Here is an 18,481-nt window from a genome sequence, read left to right as displayed (position 1 = left end):
GAGTATAATGTATCGATAGGAAAACAAAACATGGATGTTGTCAATATTGCTCTGAGGGAAGAAATCTGTAGTAAAGTGTAAATTAGATAGTGCTTTGGACAAAAAAAAAGCTCATCTTGTCACCAAGGACATAAGGGAGGAAGGAGAAGTCTACAATGAGTGAGGATGAAAATATTGCTTCATACATGCTTAGGGTAAATAAGCTGACATTTGCCCCTACCTAAAAGATGGCAACTTTTCAATTGACCATCTCCATGCCACTCAAATTGGATCAAAGCTATATCAAATGTATGTTGAAGGTGTCTTCTTGAATACAAATTGCAGAAGGAAGTCTGCATAGCATAAGAGAGAGTAGACTATAAAGAAACCTTTGCCACTACTATAAAGATGGTAGCCTCTCAATTGACTATCTCCATTAGTACTCAAATGGGATCAAAGCTATATCATATGGATGCTAAAAGAGCCTCTTTGAACAAAGAATTGGAGGAGGAAGTCTCCATGGCTTAGTCGCATATTTCATTTGCTCGTCATTTAAGTCCTTGCATGGACTTAAACAAGCTGCTTGAGCCTAGTAATTTTTAAAAGTTTGTCTTCGAGAATTTGGTTTTAGAAAAGGTTTTTATTAGCCTGCCCCTTATTTCAGAATCGTTGAAGTCTAAAATTGTTTTTTCTTTTTGAAATAATAGACCCGGGCCTAGTTATTTAGAATAAACGAATGTAAGGTGAGATAAAGCTCTCAGTTAACACTAATTTACCACTAGTCAATGAATCAATATATCGACCATTGGTACTTTGTTTATTATATGATCCTACTACCCAATCGTTTTTATGTTTTGCAGTAAGTTGTATTTCCCAATTATTGTCTCAAACTCAATAGGAACATCCACAAGCTGAAAAATGAGCCCTTTGTCATGTCAAAATGCTCCTTGGCTGTGTATTCCTCGACTGGGTATTGTATATCAAAGATTTGTTTACTTCATGCTGTTGAGATATACTCATTCCAATCGGGCTAGATCAGCTGATGCAAAGAAGTTCTTAACAAATTATGTGTTCACTATGGTGTACAAGTAATTTCCTACTAGATCAAGTTCCAACATACAAGGAAGACATCAATATAGGCTATGGGAATGTGGTTACAGAGGATATTGCTCAATGTTTAACTTCACCAAACAGCAATGACTATCTGCTTTTGAAAAGTATTCCCAAAATGGCAAAGAATCCAATCTACCACACCAAAACCAAACATACTAAAGTTCGTCACCATTACATTTACCACTTGGTTGATACTAAAGCCATTTGTCTTTATTATTATCTTACAACATACAAATTTCTGACATAGGGCCAAAATTGCTTGGTAGAGTCAAGTTTTGCAATTTTGGAGATAAGCTTAGGATTTTATCAGGTTGTCATTAAGATGGGTAGAGGCACAAATATTGGTTACAAAATTAAATGGTGTCATGTCCCCATTAAAATATTGTACATACTATAAAATAAAATGAAGAAGCAATTTAATAAAAAAAAGCATTGGTCACCTTAATTTGGATAAGGCCAAAAGTGGCCACCTCAAATAAGAAAAATCTGCTTTTTGTTTGTTTGCAACACAAGATAATCATTAGTTGAGGAAGTGGTGGCCCTAGAAACCTCCACCCTAGGAAAATATGTCACTATTTAAACCAGCAGTGAGCAATGAGAAAGAATTCAAATAATTTGAACCTCATCTGAGCACTTATTCACAGTGACAGGATAGAACTCACTGAGAATCTCAAAGGTAAACCAAGAAGGAAAATCCTCAGCCTTGTAGTTGGTGGTTCCAGTTTGGGAATTGCACACAGCTTAAATACTCCAGCCTAGCCAAATTCAGAAAATTCAGTATGGTTCAGTTAGCAATCAGCATCAGCACCTACCTAGTTCCAGACATAAGTATCCAGATAACAATTAGTTTGAAGCTTTTAAGACTTGCTTCAGCATCAGCATGGCAAATCACTTAACAATGGAACTTGGCAACTTCCAGTTCAATGATACAGTCAATAAAGGCTTTCCTGGATGTGTGTGTCTGGGGGGAGGGGGGGTAATGCAGGCTGTGGCCTAATCGGTTGCACCTAAAGGTTTCAGATATCGTGTAATATAAAGGCTTTCATCAAGCTTCAACAGTGAGATTGTTCTAAAACTTGCAGCCCAGCTTAGTGTCAACAGTTCAACCTTTCATAAGGCCGGACAGAAATATTTTGAGGTTGGATTATCCTATTTAATTGATCAAGCTGTAACCTCATGGTGCTACTCAACTTGCAGCATGTTTCCATTCTGTAAGAGGAATAAAAAATTTCTAATAAAGAGTTATTTGAGAGTTAATTAGAGTTGCTTTTAGAATTGGTTAAAGTTTTTGTATTCCGTTGCAAATAAATTAATTAATGTATAATAAGCTGTCGTGACATATAGCTTTGTTTGTAATTATGCCTGCAATGGTTTATATTGTTAGCATTGTAGAGGTGTAATTTTTGTTTGCACTAAAGATAGCACATGGTTTTGCATAGGTTGTAGATTGGCATAGACTTGTTCATAGAAAAAAAAAAGGAAGTATTGTTGACTCAAGTCATATAATAAGCCATTCTGCAGTGTAACAGCTACATCATGTTCAATAAAGCTAATAGAAACATATTTCCCCAAAAGATGAAAGAGCAGTGTATGACAACGAGAGCAGTTTGAGAATATTAATGAATTTCCAATTGATAGGTAAGAGGCCACTCAGCCACAGTCTTGATTCCCTGTATTGTTCTTTCTCAGATACCTGATATTGCATGAGGACAGCATGAAAAGGAAGAAACATGTCACTGATAACATTGATGCCTCAAGGTGCTACAGTCAAGATTTTTTGGCACAAGAAAGCTGAGTAAAGAAACGAGATGAAGGCATGGAAACAACTCTCAATCAATGCTCAAAGTAAACTCTCAATTAGACAAATCTCCTGCAACAGTTCCATAATGAAATTGAAGGGAATTCCATGGTCCAAACTTAGGTAAGCTTCAAATATCCAATATTGGAAGGAATCGGGCTCTACAGCCAAACTAAGGTAAGCCTCAAAATATCCAACATCTGCAAGAATCAGACTCTACTGGTCCTTCAAACCATCGCTCCCATACAGGGATTGCGGGACCTTTGGTGCTGCAAACAAACAATATTAATTTCCATATTTATAAGTCACAATTCTTTTTGCAATGAACTTCCATCGAAAACAAGTAATATTAGATTTTCGTTTTCCCATATAAGTGAATTGTTATACATAATGCCATAATGCTCATGGTAATACAAGCTCTTACATAGGAAGAAGTGGATCAGGTGTGCTCTCAATCATCTGAACCATTCTGCAAGAAGAAACCAAAAAATTATCCTTCAACAATTTCACACTGTGAATTTAATCAATAGATATACATCTGGAATCTGAATCAGAACTAGCGAGTCATGAATCACATACTCCTTGCAAGGTGATGTAGCTTTGTCTGTTTTATCCAGTTCTTCTAATTCTTCCTGCAAGTGTGAAATATCTAATGCTCAAACCAGTTCAATAAATAATCCAAAAGAAACAACTTTTAAACAATGAATGCTGACAACAGTTGCTGGTTCTATATCTAGCAGCAGAACAGCATTCTTCCAATACTACAAGAGCTAAAAAATTGTATAGTTAGAAGCTGACCCTACACAACTTGATCACTTTGATTCTTTAAATTCCTGCAGCATATTATGTACACAAAATTGAATTTTTTGGTGCAATCACTGGAAATTTCAAGTTCATATAGAGACAAATATGTCCCACAGATTGGACAACCCATCCCAATTATTTGCCCACAAATTCCTTGATCAAAACAATACAAGGAAAAAGAGATGGAAAACAAGACATTCTATTGAAGCTTAATGTTTACAAGCACATAAGTATCAACCAATATGTCTGAATTATATTGACAATCTTATTTATAATCCTAACATTTGGCCCCTAATCAAACTGCAATTGATCACAACTAAATCCATCTTTATTGTGAATTTTTCTATAAGGTACATTCATATGGAAAAGATGGATCATAGTTCATGAACGATTGAGCATACAATGTTACATTCCAAATTTTGGCTCAATTTTAAATGTTCCTTTTATAGCCGTTGAGGATTCATGTGAGGTTGAGTGGTTGGTTAAATTAGTTATTCATTATGGTTTCATGTGAAAATGAAGTGTTGGTTACTCGTTATGATCTCATGGGCAATTGGAATGTTGGTTAATCATTGTGACAATATATGAATTAGAAATAGATGGCTAATATGATCATATGCTATGATAATTTTGACTTCATAAAATGATGAGCTATATGTTGTTAACATGATAATTTTTCACTTGCAATAATGTGGCAAAGGAGGGGAAGCATTGCTAGAGAAGGAATTGGGCACAAAGTCGCCACCTAGCATTGAGCCAACTATTATATAGTCTTGACCACCATGGCTAAGGGTAAACAGCTAGGCAAGCAAGGGAAAAACAATGGATTATCATGAGCTAACTAGGTCAACATATTTAATAAGACAATAAAAGTATTCACTTAAGCATGAGTGAACTCAAAACAATTGTAATTTACATTAGTAAGCTATCAAATTATAATAAAACGTGAGGAGTAAAATTATTATTCCATCCTAAGACAATGTCTAATTATTTATTTCCATTTTATGGCAATGGGTTTAATATTATTTCATGTCATCGGCCCTTTGTATTATTTTCAACTTCTAGCAATATTTCAATGTTATTATTACTTCTTGGCAATAGTTTCATTATTTCATCTTGAGCGGACATATTTCTATATTATTTCATCGGCCTTATATTATTTCGGTGGTCACTTTAATATTTTTGCCACATTGAACCGATGGCCTTGTATCTTGTAACTCCTTGCCACCTTTGCAAATCTTGCTTTTAACTAAGCATGCAGCCAAGAAGGCTAAGCCCTTGTGCAAAAGCTCAATGAGTAAATGCAATGTTCTCATTTCTGCCGGAAGCGTGTACCACCACGTGCAAAGTTATTTCTTTCTTCAACTCCCAATGTTGCTTCACATTCATCCCTGCAAGTTATATGCACCTTTTACAAGCGATTGAATTCAACTTAATCATTGTTGCAGTAGCCAATCGTGCATCCTTGCTTCTATAAGCCTTCGGTGTTCAGACAACCGTGTATCAATCAAATTGTTTAGGCTGTGCAAGAACGACCACCATTTTCAAGTCATGATATCATCATTGCTAGCTTATGTTATATTTTATGATGATATATTGAGGCATGTCTACAGTCGTTCATGAAATATTGATTTGAATCGATCATGATATGAACTGATGTTCTCTCTTTTTGCACACATAGTATGAATGATTTAGAACTATGGCATTCTCTCATTAAAGAAACTCTCTCTCTCCAGGATCATGAATACTAGAGTGTAAACTTATACAGGGATATTTAAATATATATCTCCTACAATAAGAAATAGCACCTTGCAAATCAAAATGGTATTTTTCTTTAAATTCCTTGTAATACCAGCGCCAGAATGGCTGATGCATTGCCTACCTGTAAATGCTCTAATGTTTGTCTATCTTTTATTGTGTCAACGTCAGAAAGGAAAATGTATTTCCTATGCAAATAAATGCTTTAGCATTCATTTATCTTTTATTATGACAAACGCCAGAATTGCAGATGTATTGTCTATGCATATAAATGTGTTTAAACATTCAGACTTCTTTTATAAATGCCAAGGCCAGTTCGGCAGAATCATTGGATGTGATTATAAATGTTCATACATCCACCCAGTGAATCATCTAGGAAGACCAGCATGGTCGAGATGCAGGATGTAGATTGGCAATCATTGAGCTATGGTTTATTCCTACATGACAAAAGAAAAGAGCCCTCAATAACTCAAGCAAGTATGATTTGTTTCAAACCCATGTCATCTCATGATAGTCCATTGTATAGGTCTTTTTCTCTAGTCAAGCGATGGGTTGACTCTTGAACACCCAAATGCTCAATGGTTGGACAGTGGTGTCCCAAGCCTAGTTCCCAGGGTAGGGAGGGCCTTTCTCAGTAGAGATTGTGTGGGGATATTTAAGGGTCTGTGGTTGGGAGGTTAAGCCCTTGGCAATGCTTCTCCTCTCCACCAAATGCCAAGACTTACACACGATAGAAATATGATATGCATTCAAATATCTACTAGTAACTAGTATTTTACTTTTATGAATTTGCAATTTCAAGTTGAAAATATGTAAGATAGTTAATATCATTTAATCAGTTATTTCTTTCCAGTTAATCGGTTGCAGTAGTTGGTTCTCTTCCCTCTGAATATGTAAAGCAATTGTGAAACTGTCTTCGTGTGATTATGAAAAGTAACATATCTTTATTGGTATAAAAGATCTCTCTTCCATTAAGTAATGGTTGGTTACGATGACAGTTATATTCATCATATTTGTTGAATGAATATCCTTCAATTGTTAGTTAAGAAATTTCAGATAAACTGATTATAACCATTAACCTCTTTCATATGAACATGTAATATAGCTGTTATAACTACCCCCTCCTACTCATGAATATGATATAGTATCTGTCTTTAATGATGTGATAGTTGTCAGCTAATGCTGGGGAAAAGGGGGGTATCATGTCCCCTCTCTAGTCCGACTAGCAAATCATGAGAGTTGGCCTATTATTGGAGTCTTGTAGGCTAGCAATGGTGGATAGAGACTCGTACTGGATACTCAGTGACCAGAGTTGGTTCTACAGTCAATTTGAGAGCTAGTCGGGGCAGTTCCTTAATTTTAGGGATTTTCGTAAAATTTAAGAGGTTGTGGCAGTGATCAGATTTGAGGCTCCTTGGGATGTAATGTCCCTACTAGAATTGGGACAATTTATTTGTTTCCTTTTACTTATTCTTTCAACTTCTTGTACATGAACTAAATAACAAGATCGTGCACAATATCACTTCTTCCCCTCAATCAATAATATGTGTGGAAAATGATTTGATCTATCAATAACTCCCAATATAAGTACTCATACGACAAACCTTGAATTATTATAAAATGGTTGCTCTTATATATATATTTGCACTATGGGCAATATGATGATCTCTTAGCTGACTGTGAAAGAGTCATGTTCACTGTCTCTGTTATGAATATGTATCCAATTTTGCAGATAAGATTGACACATTCAGTAATGGCTTCAATAAACAGATGTGATTTTGGTATTTAATTGATCGAAGCTTTTTGAGCTCCTTAATAATTTGTATAGATCAGGATCTATGTGTATCTTTGATTACTGTTTTCTGGTACATTTAATCTTCTTCCTTGATATGCAGCCAAGTGATGATTTGGAATATCCGTACTGAAGGCAGATGTGGTTATTCTCTTTCTGAGATGGAAGTCCCTACTCCCATTGTGTATCTGATAATGTAATATGCTCTTGGAATTATGTTATATCTGGTCTGTAATTGTTATACTGATATCCGTGTCTGATTTCCCTTATGTTGATAGTCATAGGAAGTCAAATAGTTGGCGGTCCTTGACGTTCCTTGAATAGTATGATTCGAAAGCTCACCTGAAGCCCAGGTTCATATATGACTAGTATAAGAATGCCTTAATTAATATAAATGCCTGAATTAATGTGAGGAGGATGCACTGTAAAAATCTGTATTGGTCCTTAAATCCAAGTATTTGATAGATAGATTTTGTTTTCCCCAATCTGAATCTGTACATGATCAATAATACTCCAGCGACTCCTTGCCCATCCATTCCTCAAATAGGTTGTGAGATTTCCGTCCATCATATGGCTGACGTTGTTCTACTATTTCCTAGCTATGCAGTCCCGAGACTTCCCAACGGCTCCTCCATCTCTCTCCATAATTGTGTCCTTAGCTCAATGTCTTCAAATGTTCTCATCTATTTGTCACTGCTGGCTTTGGTATTCTATTCCATTATCCTTGTGGTACGGTTTAACTGCTGACTGAATGTTCTCTATGTGCCTTTATTATGTCGTCCTGTGCTCGATGAACGTCCTCTACTGCTATGCGGATCTCTCCTCCCTTTGATCGATTCCTCTTATATCTCTTATTATCGTGAATAATGTTTGATGGTATAAGAGGCTTGATCCTGTGTAGCACTGACTGAAGTTCTTATGAGTGATTGCATATTTAAATCACTGCCAATATCTTTTGTAACAATTTCAGAGTGTATTGAGCTTCAGTGGCTTCCTTCTACTGCTGACTTCTATTATCATATACATGACTGGCCTCTGGTCTGCGGATATCGTCTTCTTTGCTGTTCGATCATCTTCTTCCTCGATGTTCCTTTTTGTTCTTCCATCCTCTTCCTATCCCCCATTGGTAAGGCTATATCATAGAGATATATATCGATGCCCTCGTTATTTAGTTCTAATGTTTCTTATATCATGCGTGCATAAAGGGTAATGAGACACGTCGCTTCATTGTTTTGTTTAGACATGGCTATAGCAGGCAAATGATATATGACAATATTTAATATATTAGATTTATATTATTTATCTTTATTTTGATATTATTTATTATACATAATAGATTATTATTTCTCATTTATTATTTGATATGTATTGCATTATAAATGTTATTATTTAAAATATATCAATTTATATATCAATGATATATATATATATATATATATATATATATATATATATATATATATATATATTAATGAATATTCTATTGACCATTGATATTTATTTATTATTGATCTTAATATATTATATATTTATTGCATTATAATATATTCTATTATATTTTTCTATTAAAATTTCTAGTGTACTTTATTTATTTATTTTATTATTATTTTGTTATCGTTTATTAATTAATTCTATTGAAGGAAAATGGAAAGAAAATGACACGAAACCAGTATACAATTTTAGTTTCAAGGAGACAGGGTATATTCCCTACTTTCTAGGAGTATCCCTAGTTTTTAGGTATGGGACTGCCAGTTGGCCCACATTGCCTGGCATCAGTCACAGGCAGGTGACAAGACCCGTTCACTGATTATTTGGTTGGTTTGGCTTTCCAGTTGAATAGAAGGAAAAAGAAATTAATATTTCCTAAGTTTGTGTTTAAATAAATTAAAATAAAACTATTTATATAGCTAATTGGAATAATAAGGGGATTTTTGGCTTCATCTGGTCGGTCAAGCCTATGTGTTATAGCTCGTTAGAAAGGTCTTGAATTATTGTAACTTATTTTCATCATTTAGAGACCTTCGGGCACCTAAAGTTATGTTATTTGAGGAAAGGGGTGTTTTTCTTATACATAAAGGTCTTTTAATTGAAAGATGTCATTTTATAATAAAAGGAAAGGCATATTCTCCCTTTAGTGTTTGATTGGCTTTAAGAGGGAGATAAAAGAAGATGTTGGCTCATTCTTTCATTATCTTTTACATCTTCATTCTTGGTATTTGCGATTTTCCTCTGAGGAGCGATTCTAGAGGTATGGGACGCAAACCCTAGAGCCTAGCTATTGGGATGCAAACCCCAATAGGTGGTTTCAGCAGCATTCTACAATATTGTTTCAGCAGTTGACAAAGATTGTTAAGTTCAGCGTTGAGGGTGCTTGTGCATTGCACGTTGGGGGTATTTTTTGGCACGTTGGGATCTTTTTATTTAAATAATCTTTATGTTTCTTTTTAATGCTCACTATTGTATCTTATTATATCTCTGTAAATATTAAAATGTTTATAATATTTAGGTGTAGTCTAGAATAGAATGTTTCTATTCTATTCGACTCTCCTCTTTGTATATATAGATCATTTTGATCTCTGATTAATAAGTCAAGTATTCTGCCATTTACGTTTGTAACATGGTATCAGAGCTAAATACTTTTTAAAAAATTGGAAAAAATATATAATGTTTTCTAGAAATTATTTGTTTAAATTTCTTTTCCAAAATTATTTCAGCTACTTTCTCCAAAAACCCGCCTAGGGTTTTCTGTCCGGAGAAATTCCGAACTCGAGTATGCAAATCGGAGTCATTTTTACCATTTTTCACTGGTATCTAAAAATCACGATTTCGTTTTTCATCCTCTGCAAATCGCGTTTTTTATTATGTTTAGAGAAGTCTTCGGCCACTGGAGCAGAAGTTGAGACTCAATTTTTTACTGCATCTCACGATTTCAATCTATATCTGCAAATCACAGCCTGCGTTTTTTCAGAACCCACATTTTTGCTCCACAAAATCACACCTGTATGTTGGAGAGTGCTCATTTTGTGCTAGAGATCTGCCCTCTTTCCCGCACGTGCCTTGTTCGACGTCGTTTTTTCAGTTATTGGACGTTGTTTTTTCAAACTTGTGTGCCCTAAATCAACCCTGTTTTCTTCAACACGAGAGCCATTTCTGCATACTCCAACCATAGCCGCCTCTCTCTGCTTCAAAACCAACAGTTTTTGCCTCCAAATCCGACATTTTTTCATTGTTTTTTGACCTCCATAGCCGCCGACTGATATTTTGCTCGAAACCCTAATTTTTGGGGTCAGAAAAAAAAATTAATCACATATTCTTGTTGGGTTTTTCGAGATCTCAAATGGGTTGTCAGATTTTTCTGGGTGCCTCGATTTTTGTGCCCCAATTTTCGAGCTAGTGGATCCGAATTCTGACATTATTTTTGAGTTTTTCGAGCTCTCTTCTAGGTACTTCTCCAATTTTTTCGTGTCTTTCATTTTCTTACCTTGAAGTTTGTGCCATTTGAGATATTCACATATTATGAGCATCTGTATTAGCAGCATTAGAAGTCAGACTCAATTAAAAAGCAAGCCAATGTTGCCCAACACTCAGAGCAGAAAGAATCTATCTACCATGCCTTTATGGCCAACATACCTGCAGATCATGTGAAATCTTTTGCCCTGTACATCGATTCTAATGCATCTCGATATTTCACTCACAGACGTGATTGGTTTGTTGAATTCACTCCCTATTCTGACTCAGTAATCTTTGGAGGCGGCAAGGAATACAATATTGTCAACAAGGGCAATGTTCAAATTCAATCTGGAGGAAGAAAACTCATGTTCCTCAATGTTTGTTATGTTCCTAGCATGAAACATAATCTTTTGTCTGTTAGTCAGATTATGAAGCACTCTCCTCAGTTGGATGTCGTTTTCAGTGGAAATAAGTGTTTGATTATTGATCGTGCTTCTCGCACTACTCTTGTTGTCCGTCTTGAGGATCATGGTATTTATAGGCTTGTAGATTCAGGCAATTCCCTTGAGCATGCCTTCATCGCCAAATCATCTGCTCTCAGTAGTCTTTGGCATCAGCGATACGGTCACCTGAACATTCAATATCTAGCACAACTTGCTTGGGATAATTTAGTCCATGGCCTACCTGATATCTAGACCCAAAACCATTGCGTTTGTGGAGCTTGCCAAGCAGGGAAGCAACATAGGACACCATTTAAGGATGGTGAATCATGGCGAGCATCTAAACTGCTCCAGCTGGTCCATGCTGATGTATGTAGTCCTATGAATACTCCTTTTACTGGGAACAGATACTTCTTACTCTTTGTGGATGATTGCAGTCGCAAAATGTGGGTATATTTTTTTGAGCAAAAATCAGATGCTTTTCCTGTATTTCAGCAGTTTAAAGCTCTAGTAGAAAAAGAGTCTGGTTTCTCCATCGATACTCTTAGGACTGATAATGGGAGGGAATTCTATTTTTCTGCTTTCTCTGCCTTCTGTACTACTCATGGCATTAGACGTCAGTTCACCACACCTCACACCCCTCAGCAAAACGGTGTTGTAGAGCGTCGAAACCATACCATCACAAAAATGGCTAGGGCTATGCTAGAACATAGAAATGTTCCCAAAAAATATTGGGCAAAAGCAGTATCCACAGCTATCTACCTTCTTAACCAATCACCCACCCTTGCAGTTAATCATAAGACTCCTAAGGAAGCCTGGTCTGGTCTCAAACCTAGGATCAACCTTTTGAAAGTTTTTGGCTCTCTAGCATATGTATGGATTCCTAATGCCAGCCGCACTAAGTTGGATTCCAAAAGCCAGAAGCTCATGTTTACAAGATACAGTCACACACATAAGGCCCACAGACTGATTGATGTAAATACTGATCGTTTAATCTTCAGTCGTGATGTTGTATTTGATGAGGAACTCAAACCATTTCCGCTCTCTGCCTCCTCACCGCATTCTGAGATTCAATCTTCAACAATCCCTAAATTGGGTTCTTCTATTTTATATGAGTCATCTAATGCTACTGATACACCACCTCAGCAACTTCCAGTTAATACAGCTCATGCTCTTGCTCCTCATCCAACTATTCCAACAGCATCTGATATTGGCTCCTCGACTCTTCGGCCAAAATGGTGGGCTCAAACGATTAGTGATCTTTGTCCTAATGAAATCATTGAGGGTAGAACCTCCAAAAATAAGAGCATTCAGCACAACATAGTTAATATAGCTCTTATGGCCAACATCTACAGTATCCTTGAGCCCCAAACATATGTAGAGGCCAAAGGAATTCCAGAATGGGAACAGGCAATGGATACTGAGCTTCAAAGTCTTCAAAAGAACCACGCCTGGATTCTTTCAGATCTCCCCCCTGTGAAGAAACCCATTAGTTGTAAATGGGTCTATAAGGTCAAGTACCATGCAGATGGTACCTTGGACAAATACAAAGCTAGACTTGTTGCTCGAGGATTCACCCAGGGCAAAGGCATTGACTATGAGGAGACATTTGCTTTGACAGCCAAGATGAGCACTATTCACATTCTTCTTGCCATTGCAACTCAGTATGGTTGGAAAGTTCATCAGATGGATGTGAAGAGTGCTTTTCTCAATGGTGAATTACAGGAAGAAGTCTACATGACGTAGCCCCCAGGTTTCAAGGTTGTTGGTTCAAAACCAAAAGTATGTAGACTCCAGAAGGCCCTCTATGGTCTTAAACAGGCCCCTAGGGCTTAGGTACATAAAGATTGATCAATACTTGGTTGCTCAGGGATTTCAGCATAGTCCATCAGACAGTAATTTGTATATTAAACACTCTGGTAATTATATTATTTTTCTTGTTGTCTATGTGGATGATTTGATCATTACTAGGAGTTCAGCACATTTGATTTCAGAAATCAAACAAGATCTATGCAAAACTTTTGATATGACAAATCTCGAATTGCTTCATTATTGTTGAGGTATTGAGGTTTGCCAGACTAACAACAGTATTTTTTTGTCTCAATCCAAGTATGCCAGAAATTTGCTTAACAGGTTTCGAATGCAAGATTGCAAACCTAACTCCACTCCTATGGAGACTGGTCTGAAATTGTCCGCACAATCTGTTTCTCCTCCTATAGATGAAACACTCTTCAGGCAGCTAGTAGGTAGTCTCATCTACCTTACTACTACTAGACCTGATCTAAGTTTTGCAGTCAGCTACATCTCACGGTTCATGACGAACCCCAAGACTGATCATTGGATTGCAGCAAAACGTATGTTATGCTATGTACATGGTAATTCAGATTATGGTCTTCTTTACACAAGGAATACTACTCCTGAGCTCAGTGGATTCACCGATTCCGATTGGGCCAGCTCAATTGATGACAGGAAATCTACTTCTGCTATGTGTTCAGTAAAGGATCTACAACAGTTACCTAGACCAATAAGAAGCAACAGGCACATGCACTCTCCTCTACAAAAGCAAAATATAGAGGAGCTGTCAAGGCAGCTTGTGAAGCAGTTTGGCTCCGTCAGATGCTTGCAGATATGCATATTCCTCAAGCAGGTCCAACTTCTTTATTTTCAGATAATCAAGGAGTACTCAAACTTGCCAAGAACCCAGTGTTTCATGAACGAACCAAGCACATAGAGCTTCATTGCCATTACATCCGACAATTAGTAGAAGATGGATCTATTCAGTTACTCTATCTCCCTACCTCAGAGCAATCAGCAGATATTTTCACAAAACCCCTTGGTCCTGACAAGTTTGTTGAATTCAGGGGATCTATTGGTGTAGTAAATAGATTGAGCATTAAGCGGGGGTATTATAATAATCTTTATGTTTCTTTTTAATGCTCACTATTGTATCTTATTATATCTCTGTAAATATTAGAATGTTTCTAATATTTAGGTGTAGTCTAGAATAGAATGTTTCTATTCTATTCGACTCTCCTCTTTGTATATATAGATCATTTTGATCTCTGATTAATAAGTCAAGTATTCTGCCATTTACATTTGTAACACTTTTTTGCTGCCTTGGTGTGAATATAGCAATCGTACGGCTGTCTTTCAGCTGACACGTGATTTGTTGGTTGGATTACATCAACCATCTCTGCCCTTTTGGTGCGTGGCTGGTCCATTCTTGCAGCTGGTGTCTTTGTTTGTAAACACCTTTACTGGCATTTTGATTACATATCTTACCTGGTACAATTTGTAGCTATTCTAGTTAACTGAATATTATATTATTTGTTGTTTTTAATTATTGTTTTACTTATATCTGGAAAATACAAAAAAGAAGAAACAACCTTTCTACAACTTCTGCCTAATTCTCTAAGACCACAAGGAAAGAACAGGAAAATTTATTATTTTAATTAAAATTTACAAAAGCTCAATGAAAGAATCCTTTTGGGATCTTTCAGGGGATGTTAAATACATTTACAGTAAGCATAAATTGTCTAACTATAGTATTGAGGGGACACCTTGCTGTTTTTGCATGTAATTGAAAAGATTTGGATTGACATTAAGAACCAAAAATGTTGAACATAATTTATTTACGTGACAAGGGAATTGTTTGAATTCAAACGGAACAAAGTGGTTGAATTCACACGTCAAATTTGGGCCCAGCTCCCTCATTTAGGTGATTGTGCATCATCTATATCCCCTATTAAGAGGCTTGTTGGCCTCCTCTAAAGATTTAAAAACTAGGCCCTAAAGTTAGTGATTAGATATTTACACTACGTAATTATCTTAGTCATCATGAAGGTACATTTCTTTATCAACCCAGGGATGTGAACATGAAATGGGACACCACTATATGTGCACTAGGACTCAATTGTAGTCATTCTATCCTATAACTCGAAAGGAAACAATACTAAAAGTAAAATGCTTGAAATGAATGTGGGGTTTCTATGGAAGAGTTTAACCCAAAATTACACTTGACAATTTGAAACAAAGACTACACTCAAACAAGTACGATGCATATATCCTTGGGGGAGTCCCACATTCTAGGATTTGTGGCACTACAATAACCACACTGTCCACCTTATCTTTCAATGTAAAAATCTCTACACTCTTCTCCTCTAGTTCGTTATTCTTCTGATGCGTGGATGAGGCGAGGGATGGGAAATAGGCAGTTATTTGAAACTTCAAAGCAGTTACTCATGACTCTCCTCCCAGAGGCTAGGAACCAAGGCCAGCCTTCAAGACCAAATGACGGTCACGTTAGTAGTTGGGCAAGTTTGAGCCCTTCATCAGCTCTTTGCTTATCAAATGTTGGAATGGCAATGGCTCTTTTTGGTCCTTGCCTGGTCTTTTTTGTGATGTGGTTGGTTTGGCTAATATTTTGATTGTTACTGAGACTCATAAGAGCCCTGTATGTCCTCTCCCTAGTTTGGCAAGATACCAGTGATTCTTTGTGTGTAGGGAGGAAGTTTGTGCTTTTGGTGGTGTTTGTGGCTCTAGGGGTGTTGCCTCCCTGATTGGAGGTGCTCTCTTTAGTATTGCCTATGTGGTCCACTCTAACACCTTTGCTAGATTCTTATGGATCTATATTGATTGCACTAGTCATCATCATAGAGATATCTTCATTGCAATCTACTACTTTTCTCCAGCCTCCTCACCATATGCCATGCATAATGTTGAGGATGGTGACCCTTTCATGGACTTGCTCAAGTGCATTTCCAAATTCATGATCATGGGTGATATCATCATTTTAGGGGATATCAATGCACGGACCAGAGATTTGCAAAGTGGTTTAGACAAATCCTGCTAGCCTAGGGCTTCAACAATCTTCAGAGGATTGTCGTAAACCTCTTTCTTGTTATGGTCGCCACCTCCTTCAGTTGCGCAAGTCTTCCGATCTGGTGATTTTGAATGGCATCTCTTGCTTCTCGAGTTCTAAGCTCTTTACTTGTTGTCCTCAATATGGTGGTGCTAGTGTCATGGACTACATTCTCACTTGTGCCTCCTTTATCCCCTCCATCTGTAGTTTCACCATATCCAACCTTCCCTTGGCCAATCATGCCCTCCTCAGACTCATAGTTCACTTTTCCCTCCACTCTCTGCCTCCCCTCTCCCTCCACTTATCTGCCATGGCTCGTAAGCTTACCCTTTTCCACTTTACGAGAGAAACGAGGACCTTTTCACCGTCCGCACCTCAAACAAGCTTCACCAAGTTTAGTCAGGCTTCCTCCATGTTCGACATTCTAGCCACAACAATTTGGGAGCTCACCCTCCTTTCCATCCCCCGCTGCTCCACCGCCTCCACCAATCCCAAACATGTAATGTTACTATCATAAAATAAATAAATAATCAAACCTTTGTTTATGGGCCGATTGATTTAGTATATCTTGGAACCATTTTTATTTGTTTGTTTCCGTAGGTGTGGCCATCGGCTATCTTTATAAACCCTCGAGAAGTTCCTCCGAAGGGTATTTAAGCACAGCATGTAGGTAGCAATTGTTATACGATTTGGATTATTCTCTATGTATTGCGAATTCATGTTGGAGTTCTTCTGTTCACCATTTCGGAAGTGAAAGACCTTCCCTACTTGGCTATTCCGATTTCGGTGAGATTCAACCCTCACCCTATTCTGTTGGTGTATTACTTAGCTAGGATCTAGCAAATCAAAGCATCATTCGTATATGCAAATATCATTGTTTCTGGAATATACCTATCTTTATTTGTAGGTGGCAATGTGCGCTTTGTTTTTATTAATTCCTTTGTGATTGATTAACAACCACATTATTCCATATGCATTCCCCTATCACCCTTCCGAATATACCTATCTTTATTTGTAGGTGGCAGTGTGCGCTCTGTTTTTATTAATTCCTTTGTGATTGATTAACAACCACATTATTCCATATGCATTCCCCTATCACCCTTCCGCAACCCTCATTCCGTACACCTTTTCTTATCAATGTACGGCATGTATCAGCAACCATATAGCCTGCTTGTTGTGCACGGTTGCCAAGGTACGACCTTGCATGTTCCCATTGTATGACTCCTATTTTATGACCATTGTACAACCACTATCCTCCCACACACCATACAGACACTAGTTTCACCTCCAGGCCCAACAGAAATCAATTCCTAGGGTGCAATTTTGGAGTGGAGGAAGGATTTCCTCGGCCATTGCTGGAAAGGAACATTACAATGGTATAAGAGCCAACGATCCTACCAGTGTGTGGATAGTGAATGAAAGTTTATAGCTGAAAAAGAAGAGGATCCCATTCAATTAATAGAATGGCAGATCAAGAACCCACTCCTACCGAACTCATGGCGCTACTAAGGGATCTTTCGAGGAATCAGGCTCAGATCAATGATACTCAGTGACTTATGGAAGAAATTCTCAAGAAATTGGCAGCTAATAAAATATCCGGTGAACAAAATGGTCATAGCGCGAACTCAATGTCAGGGAAGGCAAACCCTCATCCAGCACGCTCTCGAACTTCCATGTCATTTTTACCTCCATAGGCGAAGGTACCAAACGGAGGAAAGCAGACCTTTGAGGAAGTTCAAGAACAATTGAGAGAAGACTGGAAGAATGCAAATTTGGAGGAGGATATATCCTACAAAGATTATGCAAGAATTGAGAATGAGATATTCTGAAGGCAGAAACCGAGGATATTTTAACGATGATCTTAGAAGAAAGTTGAGTAAGGTAAATCTGTCACCATTTGACGGATCCGGATCCATGTCTTCCCAGGCATGGGTGATGAAGGTCGATACTTATTTCCAACTTAATCCAATACTAGAAGAAGCAATAAAATTTGTTGCACTCCACGTGGAGGGAGTGGCACATGAATGGTGGCATCATGGCACTATCACACTGGGGCATGACCAAGTAAATACTTATGCAGAATTCACTGAAAGATTGATGGATTGATTTGATGGTAAAGATCCAAAACTTAATTTCAAAGAGTTGGCACAACTAAGGCAAACTGGACCAGTCGACCAGTACATCACAAAATTTCGGAAACTCTCTATTTTGGTCATGGACATTTCCCAAAGGAGACAGGTAGTGCTCTTCATGGACAGACTAACGAAACCACTGAGGGGTTGGGTAAAAGGTTTCAATCCTGCCATGCTTTTGGAGGCTATAAAAAAGGCGCAAAGCATGGCATCATCATCGATATCATCCTCTCAAGGTTACTCACACTCCAAACTGCCAATATTTCCAAGGGACAAAGATAACAAACCTCTGTCGAAGAAGCCCTCGTTGGACAAAGCTACCAGACATGAGCTTTGAAGGAAGAAATTATGTTT

The 18,481-nt window shown here is 37.4% G+C and overlaps 1 protein-coding gene across 2 annotated transcripts in view; it reads right to left on the bottom strand.

Annotated features, from left to right (window-relative positions):
- The window catches only part of LOC149546443 (guanine nucleotide-binding protein subunit gamma 1-like), a 93,257-nt gene that overhangs the window by 19,284 nt on the left and 55,492 nt on the right, over positions 1–18,481 (bottom strand). Inside the window, exons 2-4 of one of the 2 annotated variants that reach the window (XM_089791213.1) lie at positions 3,470–3,522; positions 3,315–3,359; positions 2,699–3,159 (exon numbers count right to left, since the gene is read on the bottom strand). In XM_089791213.1, coding sequence (XP_089647339.1) covers positions 3,075–3,159; positions 3,315–3,359; positions 3,470–3,522 — 183 coding nt within the window. In that variant the 3' untranslated portion in view covers positions 2,699–3,074. Of the gene's footprint in view, positions 1–2,698; positions 3,160–3,314; positions 3,360–3,469; positions 3,523–18,481 lie in introns of those variants that run through there. The other variant, XM_089791212.1, reaches the window with a different exon arrangement.

The sequence above is a fragment of the Cupressus sempervirens genome, chromosome 7 (assembly GCF_028749045.1).
Source record: "Cupressus sempervirens isolate cs-2001-9-10 chromosome 7, ASM2874904v1, whole genome shotgun sequence".
NCBI lineage: Eukaryota > Viridiplantae > Streptophyta > Pinopsida > Cupressales > Cupressaceae > Cupressus > Cupressus sempervirens.
This window is presented reverse-complemented; position numbering and strand designations above follow the sequence as displayed.